At 36.9% G+C, this 19,681-nt stretch overlaps 1 protein-coding gene across 2 annotated transcripts in view; it reads right to left on the bottom strand.

Annotated features, from left to right (window-relative positions):
* The window catches only part of LCMT1 (leucine carboxyl methyltransferase 1), an 87,624-nt gene that overhangs the window by 49,808 nt on the left and 18,135 nt on the right, over positions 1-19,681 (bottom strand). For both annotated transcript variants that reach the window (XM_027859606.1, XM_027859607.1), the window contains exon 5: positions 15,538-15,599. In XM_027859606.1, the coding sequence (XP_027715407.1) occupies positions 15,538-15,599 (62 nt within the window). The remainder of the gene's footprint in view (positions 1-15,537; positions 15,600-19,681) is intronic.

The following is a 19,681-nucleotide window of genomic DNA, read 5'->3' as shown; positions in this document are numbered from 1 at the left end:
TATTCTAAAAAATGAAAGGACTAGACAAAGTGATCTCTCATGTTTCTCCAATAAAGAAAATTTTAAATTCTATTACATGGAAGACCAACAACTAGAGTTGATCTCACTATGAAACAGGCCTGATCAGACAAAATTATTCAAGCAAAGACTAGGAAACTGTCAGAGATGTTGTAGAAGGGACTCCTACATTTCAGTGGATGGTTAAACTAGTATTAGATGACACCTAAGATCCATTCCAAGGTTTCAACATCATAATCCAGAAATAGCTCTTAAAATATATAAGTACTTGAGCTGGATTTTTAAAAAAAATAAAATCAAGTTAACTACTCACAAAAATGCCAGACCTTCACATTCCCAAAGGAGCAAAACATGCTAAAAACTCATTTAGGGTTTCAAAAAAGACTTTGCAAAGCGGTGCAGATATACAGGCATTAAATCACTAACAAAGCCTTAAGCAAAGTACTATGAGAAGGATCACAATTGCATTATTTTAAAAAATAAACACCTAAAAAAGTCAACTACATCACTAGCATTTATCCCAGTTTACTGATCCTATTTTATAAATATGACAAAACAGATGGGATAATAAAGTGTTTGCTTAATACTTATATCAAAAAGAATTTAAAAATTATTCAAACAATTCAGGGAAGCCTGTGAAAATTCTAAGATCCCCTACATGCCTCCTAACAATTCTTCCTTTAATCATCTGCATTCCAGATGCTGTTTTAATAAAAAGTGGGAGAGAAGGGAAGCACTAACAAATTTAATACTTCAGCTCTATTAGAAAATTTTCTTTCTTTCTTTCTTTCTTTCTTTCTTTCTTTCTTTCTGTCTTTCTTTTTTGGGCTAGGCAATGGGGTTAAGTGACTTGCTCAGGGTCACACAGCTAGTAAGTAACAAGTGTCTGAGACCGGATTTGAACTCAGGTCCTCCTGACGCCAGGCCCGGTGCTCTATCCACTACGCCACCTAACTGCCCCCTCTATTAGAAAACTAACTACAATATTAGCTCTATAGATAGTGAGACAAGAGTTACTAAAGGATTATTACTCAGATTTTATCAGTATTGCATTATGTTGCCTGTATAGAAAATTAAAGTTCACTAGCCAAAATTAAATAGTATAAAGAAAAAAAAACCTACTTGGCTAGCTTGTACACACAAGACTCAATGCTCTATACCAATGAATCAAGAAAGTAATTCCCAGAACAAAAATTATGCATTGCATGATTTGACTGAAGCAGTCAAAAGAAAAAAGTGTAGACAAACAAGGAACTCACAGGCCAACTTCAACTTCATAAAAGACATGTACAAAAGATGGATGCAAGGAAAGATTGAAGATAAACACAAAAGTGTGGCACAGTACTACAAGAACAGGGTCAGAAATGCTGAAGTTCATAATAAATTGAGGTTGATGAAGAAAGCAAATGACAATAAAAAGTTAAGGTTTTCTTAAAGCTTTATGGGAAAAGAGGGTGAAAGAAGGAATAAAATTTGGGGCAGCTAGGTGGTGCAGTGATTAAAGCACTGGCCCTGGAGTCAGGAGGACCTGAGTTGTCCATATCCTTTAAACAAGAGACTCCATTACTGGGCTTATACCCCAAGGAAGAAAAAAATCCCTATATACTCCAAAATACTTACAGCAGCACTTTTTGTGATAACTAAGGACTGAAAACAAATTAGATGCCCTTCAATTGGGGAATAGCTAAACTAATCGTGCATGAATGTACGTGAATGTAATGGAATACCACTGTGCTGTAAGAAATGATGTGCGTGATAAATACAAAGAAGCATGGAAAGACGTGTATGAACTGATGCAGAGCAAAGTGAGCGAAGCCAAGAAAATAATATTCCAGCGACTACAGCAACGTAAATGGAAAGAACCACACACTAAAAAATCAAAAGTAAACGTAACAAAACTATAAACATCAAGTGGGACTCAAATGAAGAGATATGAGAAGACACTCCCAACCTATTCCTTTGTGGAGATGGAAGGTTCCCAAGTGTTATACATTGTACAAGTTTTTTGGATTTTTTCAATACATTGATCAGTTGTGCACTTTTTTTTTCTTCTCCTATTTGTCATAGGGAATGGCCCTCTGGGAGAGAAGGGATACATGGGATACTATGGTGATGTAAGAAACAGAAAATATAAATAAAAACATAAAAAATAAATCATATCAAGAAAAGGAAGAAGAGAAGGAGGAGGAGGAAGAGGTTTCTGTGGGAGGATATGGACTCGGGTCTTCCTGATTCCAACTTCAGAAGTCTAACCAGGACATCTCGCTGATTTGAGTCAAACTAATTTCATTTCTTGTTTTGACAGGGTGATTAGACTAGTTGGTCATGTGATCCTGGGCAGCTTACTCTCTCAATTGCTCTAGAGAATTCTTTAGGACTTTAAGTTCTCAAAAAAGGAGCTGACTTGCATTAGAGGGAGTTTCCTATACCAATGAAACCACAAGTCTAGACACTATCCTCGTCCTTATCACTAAATAGTAAGAGAGGTAGCATGAGCACTGGTGTCAAACTCAAATAGAAAAGGACTTAGAAAACCACAAATCAAAACTTTCTACACTGTTTTATTTTTATTTATTTTGTTTAGCATTTCCCCATTATATTTTAATCTGAATCTGGCTGCACTCCCTGGGAAAGGTGAGTTTGACAACTCTGGCTTAGAGGATAGAGAACTGGCCTAGGAGTCACAAAGATCCTGAGTTCAAGTTCTACCTTGGACACATGATGACTGTGTGACAGCTGGTCAAGTCACTTAACTCTCTAACACTGTAAATTGGAAAAAAAAAAAAGATGAAATCTGCATTACAAGAACAAGTTCCCTACTAGATATTCCTTAAACTAATGAAATCAGAGTAGACTGGGAGGTCAAGAGAATGCAATAGATATAGTTTATCGAGATTTCAGCAAAGCACTTAACAAAACCTTTCAGGTCATTCTTGGGACTAGACAAAAAAATATAGGCTCTAGATGACAATAAGGTGGATTTGGAACTGGTTGAATATTTAGACTTAAAAAAGTAAGCAATTAATGGTTTAACTAGTGTAAGAGATATACTAGCCTCCCTGACCTACTATATGACGCAGCTCAAAAAACCCCGAGCTACATTATTCCATCAGAGTAAGACCATAAGCAATGGGCCAAAGCCCCTTTTCCCCTGCCAGTGGGGAGTCTGCCTGTCAATTTGCTTTCAATTCCTTAGGAGACTTCCTTTCCCCCACTAACATAAATCTGCCCTAGATTCCAGGTCCAGGATCCTTCGTATCTTCGCCCAATGCCAAGTCCTGCTAAACCCAGATAAGAACCCTATAAAAACCGACCAGACTTTATTGGTTTAGGAAGAGGTACCCCGTTCCCTCCAGGACCCCAGCACGGTTCCCAATTCTTCCTTGGGGCTTACCAGACCCGACCAGTTTCCACCATTTCCCTTGACTGCCCTTCATTTTGAGAGTCTCTCCCCTCAACAAAGCTGGCTTGCTTTACTGCCTAGGTGTTTTCTTGTATAAGACTTTGGGATTCTGAACCCTCCTAAGTCTGTGTGAAGTCACCAAGAGATTTATGTCTTGCTCTGTACTGCTAATCATTTTTTTCCATGACTTGCATAAAGGAATAAATGGCACACTTAAGACCTTGACAGACTAGAACACTGGACTGAATCTAATGAGATGGAATTTAATAGCAATAAATATAAAGTCTTAAACTCAAGTTCAAAAAAATCAGCTTCCTAAGTACAAAATGCAGAAGTGTAGCCAGAAAGCAGTTTTCTTGAAAAAAGACCAGGGAGTTTCAGAAGAAAGACTTCCAGCTCAACATGATTTGATGTGATGTGACAGTCCAAAAAGCTTATGCAATCAGACTACATTGAGAGGCATACTCTCCAAGACTTGGACGTGAAAACACAATTGTCCTCTGCCCCAGTCAGACTACCTGCAGAGGTCTGTTTTCAGTTCAGGGTGCTGCATTTTTGGAAGAAGCAACCAGGATAGTATAGGGTATCAATATCATCCATATGTGGGATCAGCTGAAAGAAATGCAGAAAAGAGATCTTGGGGGAAATGTGATACTTTTCTTCACGTATCTTAAGGGCTATCATGTGGAAGAATGATCAGTTTTGTACTGCTTAATCCCAAAGGGCAAAACCAGAACAATTGGAGCATTAGACCCAACCAACAATATAATGGATTGCCTAGAGAGGAAATGGGCTCCCTATCACTAGAGGTCATCAAGCAAAGGCTGAATGACTAATTGTCTGCTATGTCACACAGCAAATTCTTGTTCAGGTATGTGTTTGGACTTAGATGGACTATGAGGTCTCTTCCAAATCTTGCTGGACTGTGATTCAGAAAAGACAAAATTACACAGCCTCAAAAGTTGCTAAAAGGCAGGAATACATGTTGCCCAATTGCTGTGAACTTTGACACTAAGCCTAAAAAGATCCAATTCATTAGTTATTGGCTTATTATATTATGTAAAATACCTAACCCTAGAAAATGGGTTTGAGTTAATGAAGATTTACAAAATTTGGGACAATAGCTAAAAACACCAAACACCATGGATGTACTTTCTTTGCCTAGCATCATATGGTTAATTATCTTCACTATTTCATACAGACAACAAAAATTCCAATGACTATAGATATGCTGCTTAGCAGAATGAAACCAGAAATTTTTCATTTTCTAAATTAACTTGGCCATGGAAAATATTTGTCCTCAAATAAAGTTAACACAATAAATAAATTTTAGTTTTGGAGAACTAAATACCCCAGGAAAGGGGGTATATGGAAAACATAGCAAAATAGGGGATATTAAAGTCATTTAATATTTTAAAACATTACACGTTAACTCAATTTTGCAGTTAATTTTTTAGAAGAAATATTAATTTTGACATTTGCTTATAGAACCTTTATTCACATAATGCAGAAACCACTAGGGCTTCCCAGAACAGTTTTAGAAACAAGATATTAATTCACAAATTTTATGTCTTCAACAGTGGAGGTTCATAGAATCAAACAATCCTTGAATTTTAGGATTGGAAGAAAGCTCAGAAGTCAGCCCCTGGTCAAATCATAAATCCAATCCATGATATTTCCAACAAATACCATCCAGCCTCTGCCTGAAGACCTCAGGTAATAGTCCTTTCCCATCCAAGGAAACCATTTCATCCCCGGATATCTTTAACCAGTGTTTTATTACACTGAGCAAAATCTGCACTTCAAATTAGAGGTTAGTAAAAATAACGATGGAATTTTAATGTTTAATTGTTTTAAACAACTATTGCTTTTCAACAAATGACTGTTTAATTTTATTGTATAATTTGGATCACTCCTAATTCTGTCCTTTGGGACCAATCAAAAAAAAAAAAAAAGTTAATCACTCTTCCATATGGAAGTTCTTCAAATATTTGAAGACTATTATATTGACCACCTAAGCCTTCCCTTCCAACAGGATAAGCGACCCCAGCTCCTTTAATCAACTTAATTCAATTCAATATGCAATAAGCAAACTGTGTTGCACACAGAAAACACAAAGATAGAGAGGAATAACAGCCTCTGCCCCCAAGAGATTATACTCTACTGGAGGATAAAAAACAAACAAGGAAACAGCTAAGTAAACATAAGATAATTTGAGGAATAAGAAAACACTAACAACTGAGGGAGTCAGGAAAGGTTTAGGAGGTAACAGGAGCTGAGCCTTGAAGAAAGCTGCTGTAAGAAAGAGTGAATTCCAGGCAGAAAGGAGAAATGTGAAGAGAGAGTGAAATCAAGCATGGAAGACAAACCTGTGAAACCTGTGCAAAGGCATGGAGATGGGTTATGGAATGATCAGTTTAGGGAACAATAAACAGTCTGGTTTGGCTGAAAAGCAGAATACTAATATGAAGTAAATGTATAAAGGTTGCCTGGGGCCATATTAAAAGGCTTTAAATTCCAAGCTAAATTGTTTATGTTTTACTCTTAATGCAATAGGGAGCCAGCGAAGAGTCTTAGGGATAGGAGTGACAATCCCTAAATCCCAACCTCATTCTTCTTCCTGTGCTCTTCAGTTTGCCAACATCCCTTCCAAAATGTGCCATTCAGAACACAAAACTCCAAATATAGCCCAGCATACAACAAGAAAATGTGAAAATATGTTCTAAGCACTATACTTAACATAATCTAAGATTACATTAGGGTTTTTCATGACCACATCATAGGACCCTAACATCTTTACCACATGAACTGCTTTCTATCTAGACTAGTGTCACTCCCTTCTGTCCTTACAAAATTGTCTTCTTCATACTTATCTCTAATTTGATCCTGCTTGTTTCAATCCACACTATAGCCCTATATCTTTTTGGGTTCTAATTCTTTCATTTAGAGCAGGGACCCATGGACTTTCAGGGAATCCATGAAAACGGATAGGAAAACAAATTACATCTTTACTTGAAATCTAATACTTCCTTCAGCTGCTTAAAAACATGATCCCAAGTGGGCCAGAGGCTTTATCAGACCGCTAAAGGGGTCCATGACACAAAAATGGAGAAGCCCTATAATGCACTGACTATTCATCCCAGCTTCATGCCATGAGGCAATAAAAAAGCATTAATTAAGTGCTTACTACTTGCAAATCACACAGCTAAGCAAAGAGGATACAGACAGAAACTTATGTCATACCTGTGGCCCCTCTCCATGTTTCTTACACATACTCATTTTTGATTTAAAATCCTCTAGGCAGATATTATTTTGGCCCCTTATACAATATACTTTGTGTCTGAGAAAGTGCTCATCTATATAAAGACTGATACTGGAAGAGTAAGGAATAGTTTATCTATCAGATTTATGGAGAACAGAAGAATTCATGATCAAACAGAAGACAGAGAACATTATGAAATGCAAAATGGATAACTTTGATTACATTAAATCGAAAAGTTTTTGCACAAAGCCAAAGCAACCAAGATTAGAAGGAAAACAGAAAATTGGGAAAGAATTTTTATAACCAGTCTCTCTGATAAGGGCCTCATTTCTAAAATAACAGAGAATTAAGTCAAATTTATAAGAATACAAGTCATTCTCCAATTGATAAATGGTCAAAGGATATAAACAGGCAGTTCTCAAATGAAGAAATTAAAGACGTCTATAGTCATATGAAAAAATGCTCTAAATCACTATTGATTAGAGAAAGGCAAATCAAAACAACTCTGAGGTAGCACATCACACCTAACAGATTGGCCAACACGACAAAACAGGAAAATGATAAATGTTGGAGAAGATGTGGGAAAATTGGAACACTAATACATTGTTGGTGGAGTTGTGAAGTGAACCAACCATTTTGGAGAGCAATTTGGAACTATGCTCAAAGAGCTATAAAAATGTGCATACCCTCTGACCCAGCAATAGCACTTCTAGGGCTATATCCCAAGGAGATCATACAAATGGGAAAAGGACCCACTTGTACAAAAATACTTATAGCAGCTCTTTTTGTAGTGGCAAAGAATTGCAAATTGAGAGGATGTCCACCAATTAGGGAATGGCTGAACAAGTTGTGGTATATGAATATAATGAAATACTATTGTGCTATAAGAAATGATGAGCAGGCAGACTTCAGAAAAACCTGAAAAGACTTGAATGGTCTGATGCTGAGTGAAGTGAGCAGAACCAAGAGAACGCTGTACACAATAACAGCCACATTGCATGATGACTAATATTGATAGACTTAACCCTTCTCAGCAATACAAGGATTTAAGACATCTCCAAAGGCCTCATGATGGAAAATGCTATCCACATCCAAAGAAAGAACTATGGAGTTTGAATGCAGATTGAAGCATACTATTTGCTATTTTTTTTCTTGTGTTTTGTTTCCTCTTTCTGATGGTTCCTCCTATTGGTTCTAATTCTTACTTACAACATCACTAATGTGAAAATATGTTTAATAGTAATGTATACGTATAGCCTAAATCAGATTGCGCGTGGTCTTGGGGAGGGAAGGGGGAGAAAAATTTAAAACTCAAAAGCTTATGGAAATGACTGTTGATAAATCAAAATAACTTAATTAAAAAAAACAGTGCTCATCAATTCTGAAACACATCTCTCTTCACTTAGTAGAGAGATAAGGAACTACAAATGTGGAATATTATATACTATGGTAGCCGTTTTATTTTCAAGAGGCTTCAATAAGCATAGAGAGTGTTTAAGGGTTAACAATTATGGCTAAAAACAAAAGGTATCAACAAAAACTTTAGCATGCTAAATGCTCTAACAAATCTTAGTTTCAGTATATGTTGTACTTAGGATGACCTGGAATGGATTTCAGAAACGACATATACCATCTACCAGGATAATAAACCCAAAGGTGGAGAAGAACACTAAAGGAGGAACCAACCAACGGTACCATAAAAGAAGAGAAAAAGTTAAACTGGAAAGAAATTAAAACAGTGACTGCTTAGAACAAGCTGCTAAAAGCTTTAAGTTTAAGAGAGACTAAATAAGTAACCTGAAAATTACTTAATCTGCATATAATTTTTACACTAAGATCCACATTGGAGCATATATTCATCTGTAGCAAAAAAAAAAAAAAAAAGTTGCAGATGTACCAGCAGCTGACTGTAGAGCTGCACCATAATGGATGAAGTCAAGAAAAGGCACTGTCAGGAAAAGAGGAAGGAGAAAAGACTACAATTTCCAGATATAGACTATCTGGAACAGAATTTCATAACTTGTGAATCTGGGTGATGACAGTTCAAATTTATACTGGAACTCTACCAGGAATCCGTCTATTTGGGGTTGCTTGAGAGTACCTATTACCATATCTGACAACTTGAATACTCAATCAGAACTGCCCAGCTCTGCAAAAACTTATTGTTCATTAGGGAGTTTTAATGAAAATTCAAATAACATGATTTTTATTACTTATGCAATAAAATATTATTCATTAATATTATAGTACATAATTAATCACATTCACATCAGAAAAAGCACTAAAGACTACCATTATGGATGTAGAAATACTTCCATTAAAGAGAACTGGTATTATTTTAAGGATATAATGGTATTTGTTAAAATGGAATTCTACTTGTAGACAACTAAAAATAAGATGAAAGGGAAATAGAATTTTAGCACCTTTAGAATGCAGGTTATGATTGAAAGCATTTCAGTGGCAAATATTTTCTTCAAAGAAGCTTATGTAAGGAGAGAAGAGAGAGAGCACTGAATTGTGGTATAGTAGAAAAAGGAGTGGATTGGTTGTCAGGAGGCAATTTATAACTAGTCCTGTCACTAATAATAGTAAATATTTATATATTACTTTAAGGCTTGTGAAGTGATTATATGTGTATATGAAATAACCCTCACAACAACCCTGAGAAATAGGTATTATCTCTATTTTACAGATGAAGAAACTGAGGCAGAAAGGTTCAATGACTTGTCTGGGATCACAAAGCCATTAAGTGTACAAGACAGGATTCAAACGCATGTCTCTCTGACTCTAATTCCAGTGTTCGCGGGACCATGCCACCTAGTGGACCATTAAGTTTTATCAGCTTGAGCATCACCCCCCCCCCCCCCCCCTCTCTCTCTCTCTCTCTCTCTCTCTCTCTGCACTTCCATTTTCCCACCCTCACTATTAAGGGCCTGGTCCAGATCACCCATCTCTATGTTCCATGCTAGCTCTAAGATTCTCAAGTTCTAAAATTCTTCACAAGTGTAACATTCTGAGATTCTCTAAGCTTGGGAAGTGGGGAACGTGACAATAAGAGTAGTGACAAATGACAACACCCAAATCAACAAGGATTTAAAAGAAGTAATTTTTTTGTCCTTAGCTGCCTTTAAGCATTAGTATTTTTCACCTCATCCAATACCCAGGCAGCCAGATACCTAACTGGGACACTTTCTCTAGAAGCTGAGGGCAGAGAGAACATAATAGAGAAAGGAGCAATCAATAACCGAACATGAGGAGACAGTTTTCAACCTAGTAAAACACCAGGATACTGATTATTTTTAGCAAAAATAAAATGGACACTCAGATAGTTTACACCTAACTTCAAAAGCCGATGTAGTTATTAAAATAATCCTGGTCCATCTTCCTCATTTCACATGCAAATTCTTACAATGTGACCCTTCCAAGTAGTTGCAAATGAAGCAAAATATTACAACATGAATCAAATTTTAAAAGGAAAAAAGGTAATTATAAAAATAAAAATATTTTATTTTTAAGAGACTTCATTTTATTACTGGAAAGACCAAGAACTGCCAAGCAAGTTTAGGGCTATTTTAAGAAATTTTTCCTTAGCAACCTGAAGAAAAAATTTAAATTACCGGTGAATATGAAAATTTTTTCTTCATCTTTTCCTTCTAGACAAGCCAACCAACAGAACACATTAGCATTCAAGCCTAATGAAAACCCTAAATTTTTTCCTAATGAGCATATCAATGCTTTTATATGTTTATGGCAGAATCTGAATTTTTAAAGGGCCAACTTTCCAACATTTTTTCATTTTAACATTATTTTACCTACATGAAAGGATGTGAATATATATTTATTATGGTATTTATAAGGGTGAGACAGAATGGTGCAGCAGAAAGAACACTAGATTAAGAAACCAAAGACAAGGGGCAGCTTGGAGGCTCAGTGGATAGAGCACCAGCCAACGAGTAAGGAGGACCTGAGTTCAAATCCAGCCTCAGACACATAACACTCTGTGTGACTCTAAGCAAGTCACTTAACTCCAATTGCCTCACCAAAAAAAAAAAAAAAAAAAAGAGATCAAAGACAAGTCACTCAACTTCTCTAGTCTTCCAGTTCCTTATCTGTAAAATGGGTGGGTTGAGCTGAAAGACCTCTAGAGCTCTTCCTTCTAACTGTAAATTCAATGACACTGTAAAATGTTAACACAGAACACCTCCACTGAAATCTTCCTCATGCTGTGGAGGCGACCCTGGGTTTTTACAAGTTATGCCATTACAGAAAGCACCAGTGCTGGCAGTTTGTAAACCATGCTGGGAAGACCGCCAGCTTGGGCCCATAGGCAAGAGCTGTCTGTCACTAAAGAAGATACCTAAGTAACAAAGCAGCGTACATGGTGTTGTTCAGTGGTGTTCAACTCTTCGTGACCACTTTTGGGATTTTCTTGGTAAAGATATTGGAGTGGTTTGGCATTTCCTTCTCTAGCTTATTTTATAGATGAGGAAACTGAAGCAAATAGGGTTAAGTGACTTGCCCAGGGTCACACAGCTAATAAGAGTCTAAGGCTGGATTTGAACTCAAGTCTTCCCGACTCCAGGCCCAGTGCTGTATTCACTGCACCACCCAGCTGCCCTAAAGCAGTGTCCACTGAGGAATGAACTTTTTTGTCCAGAGTAATCATGTACACTGACATAGAGAAGAATTCTGATCTTAAGTGGCAGGATTAAATCACAGATCTTTTGAAGCACTGAATTAAAGAAAGCAATTCTGGTTTAGGCAAATGCTAAAGAAATGATCATTTCCAAAACAATCCCTCCTGTTTCAACATGCCAATGCTGTTTTAGTGTAAAGCACACAAATAATTATGAAACTCTAATAGATTCCTATGAACTTGTCAAATAAATTAAGATATATGAAGCAATGGAAACTATCTATCATGCCGTAAGAAGTGATGAAAGGATGAGTTCAGAGAAACCTGAGAAGACTTGTATGAACTGATACAGGGTAAAGTAAGCAAAACCAGAAGAAAAATGTATACATTAACATTGTAAAAATGGACAACTTTAAAAGACTTAAGTAATCTGATCAATGCAATGACCAATCATGATTCCAAAGGACTGATGATAAACTATGCCAACCCACTTTCAGAGAGAAAGTTGTCTGATTCAAAGTACAGAATGATACACATTTTGGGGCATGGGGGATTTTGTTTTGCTTGATTATGCATATACATTACAAGGGTTTTGTTTCTTCTTTTTTCTTTTAAATGGGAGTGGGGGGAGGTAGAAGAGAAATAAAAAAATATTTGTTAACTGAAAAATCAAATAAAAGGAAAACTATTATTTCATTTGATTTCTAGGTATTCAATTCAGATGCCATAGAGTGTTATTGTGGAAAACGGTACTAAATTAGTTACACCAAGGTTTAAATCTGGACTCTGACAGTTAACCAGATGTGTGACCTTGGACCAAAAATGAAATTCTATGGGCCTCAGTTTCCTTATCAATGAGGAAGGGGTAAATTAGTTGTTCTCCAAAGATCCTTCCAACTCTAAGACTATAACATCATGCACTATATGAGAGAAAAGACCTATTCAAAATGGCATTTCTATAAAAGATACTATAGCATATTTAATGCAAAACAGTAACAATTACAGGCATGGCATAAATCCTACATTGAGTAACAATTAAACATATTCTGTACCATTTATTCACTTCAAATACATATCTTTCACTAAGAATCTCAGAACCACAGTGATACTGATTCAACAAATTTAATAAATAACCCCAAAAACAATCACTCTAAGAAGCCTCAGGAGGCAAGAATTTTGCTGACATAAATTCAACTTGTCTAGAAAAATGAGGGGGCTTGAACTTGGTTCTTGATAAGGGAAAACCAGAAAACAAAAATACTATTAGGTGAGTGTAAAATTCTTCAAAAATATATTCTTTTTCCATATATGATAAATATAAATGTGGTGATATCAGATATCGTATGTAAGAAATACAAGAAATGATGAAGGTTAGGATGGCAAAAATAGCAAGAAACATGATAAAATGCAATGACAACAGGGCTGCAGGGAAAAAGACATCCTAATATATCATAAACCAAACCAACAAATTAAAATAGCTAGCATTTAAATTGTGCTTTAAGGTTTGCAAAACACTTTACAAACATTATCTGATTTTGTCCTCACAACAACCCAGGGAGGAGATGAAGATGCTAGAGACTATATTTTTCAATTGCCATTTTACAGATAAAGAAACTGGGGCTGAGAAAGGTTAAGTGACTTGACCATGGTCACACAACTAGTAGGTATCTGAAGAAAGATCTAAACACAGGACTTACTGATTCCTAAGTATAGCATTCTAGCCCCTAAGATATCTACCTGCCTCAAAAACATTATGGAAGAACAGTAAAAGTCACAGAAGTAATCATGACTTTACACCTGGTCATTCTATAAAAAAGAAGCAAAGTACATATTTGTATAAAAATATTCTTGGCCATTCCATTTGTAATTTTTTTAAAATGGAAACAACCTATATGACCAACAATTAAAGAACGTCTAAATTTTGATATAATGTAATAGATTATGGTGCTGTAAAAAAATTACAGAGCAACTAAAAAAAATTTAAAGATATGTAAAGCAAGAATGATAGACCCAGAATTATAAGCATAATTACTAGTGTATTTTAAAATGAAGAAACACAAGTCAAAAAAAGAGGAACTTCCAAGAGACTTGGAAAAAGACATAAAGTAAAAAAGCATTTTTGGCATGTGTAGTTAATTTTGTTCTACTTTGTCAAAGGCCAAAGTTTTTACATAATATTTCATTGTTTATTTCATGTGTTTTTTATTTTGTTTTTATTTATGAGTATTCAGTTTAAAAAAAATTTTTTTTAAGGTAAAGTAAAAACTTTGGGGAAACCAGGCATGAAGAGTAGTTCTTTTACACAAAGTTGGCTATGTTTAATATTCAAGGTTATCTGCCCCAAAACTCAGGAAGTACTACCTCTAGAAGTTCATTTGGGAATGCAATCACTGAGAAGGTTGTGAATTAAAGTATGTGCCTTCAAGAGCAGGTTTATCTGAATCGTTACTTATTAGGAAAAACACTGTGTGATGTTAAGTTGGGTTCCCCTGTTATCAGGTCTTATTATTGTATAAAGTCAGTTTATACAATTGTTTCTTGTCATGAAAGAAGAATTAGCCCGTTGAACCTCTGGACAGCTACAAATGAGAACATTAGAAGACTGGATGAAAGCTAAACATAATTTAATTATTCAGAAGTACAAAGATGTAAGACTAAAAGACATTGCAAATGCTGTGGCAACAGTTGTTTTAACACAAGAGACAAAGGTGAATGTCAAATGTCAATGACTTGCAGTTTTACACTAACCAAAAGGGTTTCTCACTCCTCTGTTTACAGCAAAGCGTTCTAAAAACTGTAAAAATTGGGCTATTCAGAGTTTTTAAATGTACAACCATATACATGTATATAAAATCAAAATATTTAATGAGTATAAACTATACAAAGAACACTGTGATATCCATTTACATGGATTCTAAGGATTGTCTCAAAATTTCAACTTTATCTTCTCCACTTTCAATCCCAGAAATCATGAAATACAATGAAGGATACTTTGGCCATCTTCATGTTTCTTACTATAATACTTGATTTTAATTATGTGGATGTAAGGGAGAGAGAGGTGCTGGGCGGAGGGTTCAAGACCAGACCTCTGGTTTCACTGATATAAGTCAGGCAGTCAACAAACTTTGATGAAGCACCTATTACATGGCAGGTGCTGTGCTAAGTGCTAGGAAGGAACACCTTCTACCAATGCAGCTGGCACCTTCTCTCAACTGATAAGTCTTAGAGATTTGCCAAGTACATGGAGAAATTACATGACACGGCCAGGGCCACACAGCCAATAGGTGTCAGAGGTAGAAAGTGAACTCAGGTCTTGCTGGCTCTGAGATAAACTCTCTAAGAGAGAGAAAGACAGACAGACAGATGGACAGAAAGACACAGAGAATGACACATGTAGATATAGCTATAGATACACACACACCCAGTCAGCCTCAATCCAAGGCCTGTGTGTGATGTGTGTATGTGTATGTGTGTGTGTGTGTGTGTAGGTGAATATACACACTCATATATAATACATACACATATCACATTACATTTGGGGTATTAAGTGGGAAGAGCACACACTGAAATGGTTAGATTAATAATACGTTTGTGTGACTTTACCTTACTAAACTTTCCTACAAGAAACAGACAAAAATCATAAATTTTTTATAGGCGGAAGGAACCTCAGCGATCATCTAGTCCAACTTCTTCATTTTATAGGTGAAGAAAATGAGACCTAAAGAAGTTAAGTGACGTGTCCAAGGACACACAGATAATAAGTGGCCAGTCGACATACTCCAACTCCAAATCCTGTACATGTTTCACTCTCTACCACACTGGCAACAGAGTGTTTACATTAAGATATAAACTAATAGTGTCATTTTTCCATTACCTTGATTTTAAATCTCTGATTAAAGTATCTAAGGCCTAGAAAAAGGCAAAACGTTTTCAAGGGGAGAGGAGCACAAGAGGGACTACTTCAATAGTAGAGTCTATGCCCCCCAAAATCATCAAAAGAATATTGTCATTTACATAATAACCCATATTTGTATACAAAGAGAACTTGTGAAAAGAGCTTTTGTAAACCAAGAAGCACAAAGAAGGCTAGGTAAGTGGACGTATACCATATATGCCAAAATAAAAAAGTATACCAAAATAAAACACATCCATCCAAATATAGCAAACCTCAAAAAATAAAAATTAATTTTACAAATACTATACTGTGTTTTTACTTGCCTAGTAGAAAAGATTCTTCTGGATGTAATTCCTGGATTGGTTTTGATAGAGAAGATTTGGCTCTGTGGAAAAAAGGACAGGGGAAAAACAAATGGCTTATTTACACAGAAAGACTTAAGTATAGAAAGTTGCCCTCTACTGGAAGCAAGGAAAACTTCACTGTATTAAAAAGCAGAGATCACGCCAAAGGGCTCTCATTTCTCCTAGCTCTCAGCAGGCACAGAAAAGGGTCCTGCTTAGGTTAACTAACACTAATGAATCACACCTTGATTACCACAAAGGGCTCACACTTAAAGAAGCCCATGATTTCTTTTGCAAGTGTTTTCTAACTGTACTTTTGATTTTCAGATCACTTCTAGCTTTTATGTATCTAAAGAAAGCTGCATCTTTAAATTATCTGTCAATTCTCTTGGATTTCTTTAAACATTCTGCTTACTCTCTGAACAAAATATGAAGAAGACTTTCCTGAACTGATCTAAACATATACTGTACTACTGTTCCCACCACTGACTTACCTCTCCACCAAAAAAACAAAACAAAATAAAAACCACACAGCAACACATCTGTCTTACGTTAAAGGTGAGTCTAGGCAATCATCAAACTCAGACTGCTTTCTGTTCAGACAACAGAAGTACATTCAGTCCTCACTGTTCTTTTTCTCTCCAACTAAATTCCAATCTGTGAATAGTGGCCATGGTCCCTACTTCCATGCCTCTCCCCAGACCTCTGGAGAGTTCCTCATCTCTGCTGATCTTTCACAACATATAAAATAGTAATCCTGCATAATTATTTTTTAACATTCACCTATGTATTTTTTTTGTCCTCTCAAAAAGATCTTATTTTAGGGATATTATCAACACTATCCTTCCCTCTAGTTTAATCAACTTAGCTGTCAGGGACTAATTTAATTTTGTATTCTATAGGAATTACTTTAACCTGTGTTGACAATGACTCTGATAGCAGACTAAAGATTTGCACTGAGGGCAAACAAAATGCCACAAAGTATCACAAGTTGATAATGTAGGCCAAGAAAAGGTAAAACGGGGACATGTCTAGCACATTTTAAAGATTCCTATCCCAAATGGTTAAAAAAAAAAAAAAGCTTTGGCAATTTAGCTCTACCTAAAAGTGATTTGTGGGGCAGGTAAGTAATGCAGTGGATAACCAGGCCTGGAGTCAGGAAGATCTGGGTTCAAATTTGACCTCTGACACTTGCTAGCTGTGTGACCCTGGGCAAGTCATTTAACCCCTATTTGCCTCAGTTCCTCATCTGTAAAATAGGGACACACTGGAGAAAGAAATGGCAAGCCACTCCAGTATCTTCGCCAAGAAAATCCCATGAACTTTGTCCATCGGTGTCATGTACAGTCAGATACAACTGAACGACTGAATAACAACAAAAGAAATTTAGACTAAATAGTTAATTCATAGAATGAATACTTCTCCATCTCCTCAGCAAAGAACTCCACCTGTACTCTATGGAGAAAATAAAGGCCATATGCAGTGATCTTCCTTCACACCCTTACTTGAACAGCAAGATCCTTCAACTGCTTCCCCCAACCTTTCTCACCTCTTTTTTCCTGCCCTTGAAGAATAAAAAAGCTAACTGCTATATGGCTTTAAATTCTGCAAGCCCTTTATATCCATCTCATCAGATCCTTACGATAACTTTTTGAGATAAGTATTTACCAGTAGCATTATCATACAGATGAGAAAGTTGAGGCTCACACAGGCACTCAGTACTCACTTTCTCCATGTTGTACATTCATAGGAGCCATCTTGCAGTCAGACATGTGCACACATCACCCCTGTCTCTGGGATCCACTTCTCCCTCCCCCTGTCTTGCCTAATGGTTCAGCTCAGGTGAGACACTCCTCCACTGGGAAGTCCTCCCTGAGTTACCCTCTTGTTAATGCTCTCTCACCTCAATTTTCCTTCCACCATACTTATTTGTTTTCAGGGTAGATCCTCCAGCAGAATAAGTTCTTTATTAATGACAAGGGCTATTTTGTTTGTATCTTTATTATCCCAATACCTAACACAGTGTCTTAAACACTGACTGAAGTGAACTAAGTGACTCACCCACTATCATCCAGAGTTGGTATCTAAACCCAGTTTCTCCTGACCCCAAGTAATATATTCTACCCACTCTTCCATACTGCCTCTCTTTGCCAAGACTAGTTCTACTACTTGTGCCCTTGATCCAATCCTTTCCCAACTCTATCTCTTGAGAGACAATATGGTATAGTGAATAAAATATTGAACCTGGAGTCAAGTCCTGAGTTCAAATCTCTCCTCTGACACTTACAAGTTGTATGACCAAGGACAAATCACTTAACCTCTGTGAGCACCAATGTCCTCATCTGTAAAATGAAAGGGTTGAATCCAATTGTCTTTAAAAGTCCCTTCCATCTTGAGATCCCCTTTCATCACTCCTGGAAGCCTGCCTGCCTGCCTTTTAAGCATTCTCTGTCTTTCCCATTTCCAATGAGAAATTATCTCCTGGCTCCTTCCATGCTGCTCATAGGCATCCTAGGTTGACCTTGTCCTTAAACACTCACCATGAGGTTACTGTCTTGTTTTTTTTTCTTCTTTTTACAGTTAAATTTACTGAGAAGTTGTTTTTATTTGTTGGTTGTGTTTCAGTAAATCAACCAACAAATGTTTATTAAGAGCCAAACTGTGCCAAGCACTACAGAAACAAAGGCAAAAATGAAATAGCCCCTCAATAAGTTACACGGCCATGCATTCAAACTCTGCTTCAGAGAGCACAACTCCGATGGGCTGGCCACGTTGTTCGAATGCAAAACATACGCTTACCAAAAAGACTATTTTATGGAGAGCTCACACAGAGCAAGCATTCACACGACGGTTAGAAGAAGCGATACAAGGACACTCTCAAGGTCTCTCTTTAGAACTTTGGAATTGATTGTGTGACATGGGAGACACTGGCACAGGACTGCTCAGTATGGTGTGCCCAAATCAGAGAAGGTGCTATGTCCAACAGCTCAAAGGAAATGCACGATGAGCAAAGTGAGAGAATCTACCCTAAATGTTCACAAGCACTATTTGTGCCCAACCTGTGGTAGAGCATCCTGAGCTCATATTGGTCTGACCAGCCATAGTCAGACACTCTGAAATTTGATGATAGCACGATGATGTCATTTTGGTCCTCTTCAAGAACCAACCAAGGTTCTACCCTAGTAATTCCTCACTGATCACTCAATTCTCACCTCTTGGAAATCTAGTTTCCAACATTATGAATGAAATTCCAGGTTATCCACAACCTCATAATTGTTCAATCAAACTGTTGACCCTTCTCCCTATTCCTATTTCCCTTAGAAATCCTATTACCTTTCAGCTTCTATGATTCTGCTCCTTTCAGGCTCTCCCACCTGTATTACCGATTCTTCTCAGGCTCCTTTGCTGAATAATCATCCATCTCCCAATTCCTAAGCATAAGGATCTCCCCCTCTTCAAGGGTTAGCCATGGATTCTATTCTCTATATTCTATCCCTTGGTGATCTCATCAGATCTCATGGATTAAATTACCATATATCCATCCTATTTCCAAATTTCCATATTTTTGAGAGGCAGCTAGATGGCGCAGTGGACAGAGCACTGGCCCTGGAGTCAGGAGTACCTGAGTTCAAATCCGGCCTCAAACACTTAACAGTTACTAGCTGTGTGACCCCGGGCAAGTCACTTAACCCCAACTGCCTCATCAAAAACAAAAAACAAACAAACCAAATTTCCCTATTTTTGCTGAGGTCCCCTCCATCTTTCCAGACACCAAGTTTTGTAATACTCAAGATAGCTCAGATTTTTTTTCTCCAACATCCAATCAGTAGCCAATTATTGATTCTACCTCCACAATACCTCTGGAATTCATTACCTTACCATCCCCCCTTGCCCCAATTCCATTTCTGAATAGCTCTGATCATTAGCATGTATTTCCTTATATTAAGAACAATTCTGCCTCTGCCACATCCCCCTGTTAGTCCAAGTTCAGCCCTCTGGAGACAAGGAGAGTAAGTCTATTCCCTCTTCTACATGATTGTCCTCTAAATACCTGAAGAAAATTATCTTCTTTCCAGGCTAAACGTTACCAATTTTGTACTAGATTCTCTTATGGAAGGATCTC

The sequence above is a fragment of the Vombatus ursinus genome, unplaced genomic scaffold (assembly GCF_900497805.2).
Source record: "Vombatus ursinus unplaced genomic scaffold, bare-nosed wombat genome assembly UNPS02014171.1, whole genome shotgun sequence".
In the NCBI taxonomy this organism is placed as follows: domain Eukaryota; kingdom Metazoa; phylum Chordata; class Mammalia; order Diprotodontia; family Vombatidae; genus Vombatus; species Vombatus ursinus.
This window is presented reverse-complemented; position numbering and strand designations above follow the sequence as displayed.